The sequence below is a fragment of the Drosophila guanche genome, unplaced genomic scaffold, assembly GCF_900245975.1.
Source record: "Drosophila guanche unplaced genomic scaffold, DGUA_6, whole genome shotgun sequence".
Taxonomy (NCBI): domain Eukaryota; kingdom Metazoa; phylum Arthropoda; class Insecta; order Diptera; family Drosophilidae; genus Drosophila; species Drosophila guanche.
Genome location: NW_022995744.1, coordinates 8,070,134 through 8,075,485, shown reverse-complemented (window position 1 = coordinate 8,075,485; position 5,352 = coordinate 8,070,134). Strand labels below are relative to the sequence as shown.

Sequence of the window (5,352 nt, the reverse complement as noted above, 5' to 3'; positions counted from 1 at the left end):
ACTCGTTTTCTGTCTCTTCTTTTCTTTTTTTTGTGTGACAAATTAGGGAAAAGGGTTTACGTGTAATTGATAGCAGTAACATTCAAAAAAATACCCCGATTGAAAAGCCCTAAAAGTGTACACTCAATGGTTAAGCATTTGTGCACTTAGACAATTGATTTTGGATGGAAAAAAAGGTGAGACTTAAATGCATAGTTATTTGTTTTATTAAATTTACTAATATTGTTTATCTTCTTTTGTAGATGCAACTTTCAGTTGGCATGGCTGTACATTGAAGCAAGTTCTCGTTAAAGAAAGTTCCCTCATCGCAATCGACTGCATAAGGAATGGGATAATCACAAACCACATAACGCATGCAATCATTCGGATATGGCAACAGAGTTCCCAGAGGAAGGCCACAGCAAATATTGGGGGTGTAGGGGTCCAAAGTAGTTGGTTCCTTGGCAGTGGATGAGGGCTCCTGTGTAGTAGACTCGGTAGTGGAGGGTTCTTGGGTAGTGGACGCTGTTGTAGTCGGTTCCTTTGTGGTAGATTCAGTTGTTGAAGGCTCGGTTGTTGTAGACTCTGTTGTTGAAGGCTCCCTGGTGGTTGACTCTGTGGTTGATGCCTCGGTTGTTGTAGACTCTGTAGTAGTAGACTCCGTAGTAGTAGACGCCGTTGTAGACGGTTCCTTGGTCGTAGACTCAGTTATCGAAGGCTCAGTTGATGTGGACTCTGTTGTGGAAGGTTCTTTAGTTGTAGACACTGTTGTAGACTCTGTTGTTGACGGTTCCTTGGTCGTAGACTCCGTTGTTGACGGTTCCTTGGTCGTAGACTCAGTTGTCGAAGGCTCAGTTGATGTGGATTCTGTTGTGGAAGGTTCTTTAGTTGTAGACGCTGTTGTAGACTCTGTTGTTGACGGTTCCTTGGTCGTAGACTCAGTTGTGGATGGTTCCTTGGTCGTAGACTCAGTTGTCGAAGGCTCAGTTGATGTGGACTCTGTTGTGGAAGGTTCTTTAGTTGTAGACTCTGTTGTTGACGGTTCCTTGGTCGTAGACTCCGTGGTGGATGGTTCCTTGGTCGTAGACTCAGTTGTCGAAGGCTCAGTTGTTGTGGACACTGTTGTCGAAGGTTCTCTAGTTGTAGGTTCCTCTGTTGTTGTAGACTCTGTAGTAGTAGACTCCGTTGTTGAAGATTCCGTAGTCGTAGATGTAGGTATTGTAGGAGTTGTCACCTTCGGACTACAATTTGCCAAATCAGGATCCATACATTGCAATTCCGTTGGACTAAACTCCAAACCGTCGCCACAGTCAAAGGCCACAGGAATCGGGTAGTGACACATGATATATTTGCTGCAGTTATTGGGATACGGCACCAGAGAGTCATCCGTTTTGCCCTCACACACTCCGCCAGATGGTTTTGGTGTTGTTGGTGAATCTGTGGTGGTTGTTCCAGGCGCTGTTGCAGTAGAATCTGGTTCTGGAGTGGTGATTGAAACGGTTGATGAAGCTGTGGAGGAATCTGTGGAAGAATCTGTTGATGATTCCGTGGAAGCATCAGTGGAAGAGACAGTAGAGGAAGCAGTTGAAGATTCCGTCGAAGAGTCTGTAGACGATTCCGTCGAAGAATCTGTTGAAGAATCCCCTGTGGTTGTCTTTGTCGATGGTATCGTTGGCGTTGTCGATCCCCAAGGATTGACAGTGGTTGTAACTGAACAACCGGCTATAGAAGCGTCTACACACTTTCCCAGCTCCACACTGAACTCATCCCCTTCGTCACAGTCGAAAGCCGTTGCTATGGGGCGATCGCATTTGATGTACTTGGAGCAATCATTGGGATACGGCACCAAAGCACCATCCGCAACATTGTCGCAAGGGTTCTTCTGCGGTGGCGGCCTGGTTACCGCTGTGCTGGTGGTCGGTTCACTGGTGGTTGTCGTGGTGGATGTATAGTCCCAGCGACAGGCATCGGATGGAACATCTGCTCCGCACTTGCCGCTAATAGGATCGTAGAACTCCCCGCAGTTGCAGACGTCCATCATGTAGATGTAGTCATCCACACAGCGAATGAACCACTGACAGTTGTCCGGATAGGGAAAGGTATCGCGGCTACTGTTTGTGCACATAGTTGGCTCCAATGGTGGTTGGGTTATGCCTGGGCTAGCCGTTGTGGTGCTGGCATCCTGATCGCAATCGCTGTCTTCCCAGCTGGCGCAGTTTTGGAACTTGGAACTAAAGTAGGATCCTGCTGGGCAGTAGAAGGCAATGGGTATGGGCGACACACAGACGATGTATTTGTTGCAATCCTTTGGATAGGCGATATTTTCACCCTCATCTCGGTCACCGCAAATGCCACCCGATGGCGCTTGAGTTGTTGTCGTTGTTGCCCCTGTGGTTGTCGAGGGTTTCTCCGTTGTGGGTGTGGGTGTGGTTATCTTTTCGGTGGTTGTGGTCGCTGCTGTCGTAGCTTCTCCTTCTTGGCAGGCCGTCGGAGAGACATTGGGGCCACAATTCATTGTCTTGGGATCAAAGTAGCTGCCATAAATGCAGGGCGCCAGTACCCATTGTGCACCTCCCAGGCACAAATAGTATTGTGAGCAATCCTCGGGATACGGATAGGATGTTCCCATATCCTGCCCCGCACACAGCTCCGCGGGTCCCAGTGTTGTGGCCTTCGTTGTCGTTGTGGTGGGCGTGGGTGTGGTCGCCTCAGTGGTTGTTGTGGTGGGTATCGGTGTGGTGGTGCGATCGCCATAGCACAAGACATCATCAGCCTCATCGCAGATTAGGAAATCCGGATTAAAGAGCGTCGAAGGTGGACATTGGCCCATCTCCACGCTATTTTCCTTGCAGAGAATAAACTGCGAACAGTTGCCGGCATATGGCAATCGACTGCCATCGGGAAGACCATTACAATCATTCGGATTCACATCGGAGGGCAGTCCCTGCGTGGTGCTAGTGACTGCCTCTGTAGTGGCAGTGATGCTGTCAGTCGTGGAAACATCCACAGAAGTTGTCGTACTCGCAGGAGTCGTGGAAGTTGGTGGAACTGTTGGATATGGCTGCGGATCGCAGTGCACAGAATCGGGAGTATCGCAGATGTGCAGCCATGGATTGAACAACTTATCCGAAATGCAATAATCCAAATCCGTGCAGCCATTGCGGCATGAGAGATACGCACTGCAATTGTAGGGATACTCGTAGAACCCATTACCCAAAGGCTGGCAGTAATCCTCAGCCACAAACTCTGGAGTGGGTCCGCATTCTACATCTTCTGCTGCTGTGGTGGAAGTTAAAGGCAATTCTGTAGTGGTGGAAGTAGGAGCCACAGTGGTAGTTGTCGGCACAGTGGGCAACGGCAGCTCCTCGCATTCGGTTGTGTCGGGAGTATCGCAGATTAGAAGCCACTCGTTGAAGACCTTCTCCTGGATGCAATAGTTGAGCACAGGCCAGCCATGGGTGCAGTTGATGTACGCCTGGCAATCGTACGGATAACGATGCACCGAACCATCCGGATACGGTCTACAGAAATCATCGGGAGTGCCAGGCGGCGGTGGTGGCGGATCCCAGCTGGATGTAGGAGGTGATGTTGTGGGTGTTATGCAGGGAACGTCCGTCACTTTTGGAGTGCTCAAAGTTGTTGTCTCTTTGGTGACACTTGGCGTGCTCAAAGGTGTTGATTCAGTGATAATTCCCGATGTAATTCTCGTAGTTCCATCCGTGGGCTCGGGTGTTTCAATCGTGTAGTACACACAATTCACCGACTGCGGATAATTGCATATCTGAGTGGAATTATCCCACCAGAGCTCGGCAGGACATTGCTTCACCGTGGGATACAGACAATCGCAGACGAGAAAAAGCCTACAATTATCCGGATATGGCACCAGTGCGCCAAACGCTTTGCCCTCGCACATGACCTGATTCTCGTATCGCCGCTCATTATCGCAGGTTTGATGGCGCGGTTCAACATGTGGCATGGCCACAGCTCCATCGAATTGCCAGCTCCAGACGAGAGCTACCACCAGCAGGAGCCATGTCAAGAGATTGACAGTATTAACTATAAGAAAGACAAACACAAACAAATGGAAGTTAATTAGAATATTTAATATTTAAGAATTTTACCTTGCATATCTTTATATTTATTTATTGGCTACTTCCATTAGTTTATTCTTCAACGTTTAATTCCACACTGAGCTGCTCATTCATGGGTGTGCTTTGCTTATAGTTTGAGTTCTTCCACTGATATGAAATTGATAGCATGTTAATGACAGCTTGATTAGATTTAATTAGAAATTCTTCGAATTTCGTTGGAATTTCATTTTTCATCGCTAAAGATGTTACCAATTTAAAGTTAATTTAGTTTCGATGATTATCTGCGAATACACGCGTATTATTCAGAACTGGTGTGGGACATTGATTGGGTACTCCCATTGCCTTGAATGGTTTTATTGAATAAGTACATAAGAACTAGCGCATTTTCAGTGTGCTATCTATGGGCCGGACGTTTATATTTTTAACAATAAAAGAGCAGGAAGTGCCATTGTGATTGGTTTTCTTGGTATTTTCTGCGGGTAAACCTAAGTCAAGCAATGAAATTATATATCAAGTAAATTCCCATTAAGAACTAGACAGCAAATTTAAACAACGAAATAGACAACAAGTTCTGCAAACGTGTCTTATCTGTGGGTTGTCTTATCTTTAAATTTTAAACCATTCCAAAGGCATATAATAATTAAAGATCGTATCCACAATGAGTCTTAGTCATTAATAGTAACGCTTTTATCCCCAATGACAGACTACACACTAAATATTCCTACTAATTCAATTAATTGGGTGAACTTTTCTTTGTTTTTATATATTTAAATCAAAGCTTAAGATGTCTCCTTCACATATTTAGGCTAGACTTCTTGTAATATCTTAACTTTAAAGGTGCCCTCTATATTTTTTATATTTTAAGGTACCAAATTATATTTTATATCCCAGCAAATGCCTTTAACATTTTCCATTTTATTGTCTTTCCAGCTCAAAGGTAAATCATTTGTTGGCCTTGTACGCGCTCTACCGCCTCCTTCCCGCTGACATGTGTGCTGCTTGCAGGGTGAGTCCTGGTGGGTGTTATTGCCCTTGTTATTACACTTATTGTTCTTGTTCGGAGTCGCTGTTGGCGGGACTTTAATGAGACAACGTGACCTTTGAACGGTGGAACAGAGCGTTCTCTCCGTGCAGTTCGTGTCACAATTTATGATCGGCACTCGACGGCGTAAATTACACAAATAAAAGTGCGCCAATAAACAAAATGAAGTAACAAAAAACAAAAGTAGGAAATAAAAAAGAAGAAAACAAAACAAAAAAAGAAAAAAAAAAAAAAGAGAAG

At 45.6% G+C, this 5,352-nt stretch overlaps 1 protein-coding gene across 1 annotated transcript; it reads right to left on the bottom strand.

Annotated features, from left to right (window-relative positions):
- Positions 1-200: 200 nt before the first annotated feature.
- LOC117580057 (mucin-2) lies at positions 201-4,159 on the bottom strand. Its single transcript, XM_034266296.1, has 2 exons — positions 4,101-4,159; positions 201-4,035 (listed from the first exon to the last, which is right to left on the bottom strand). Exons 1-2 carry the CDS (start codon positions 4,105-4,107, stop codon positions 227-229), a joined length of 3,816 nt encoding a protein of 1,271 aa, XP_034122187.1. The 5' UTR covers positions 4,108-4,159; the 3' UTR covers positions 201-226.
- Between the last annotated feature and the right edge of the window lie 1,193 nt (positions 4,160-5,352).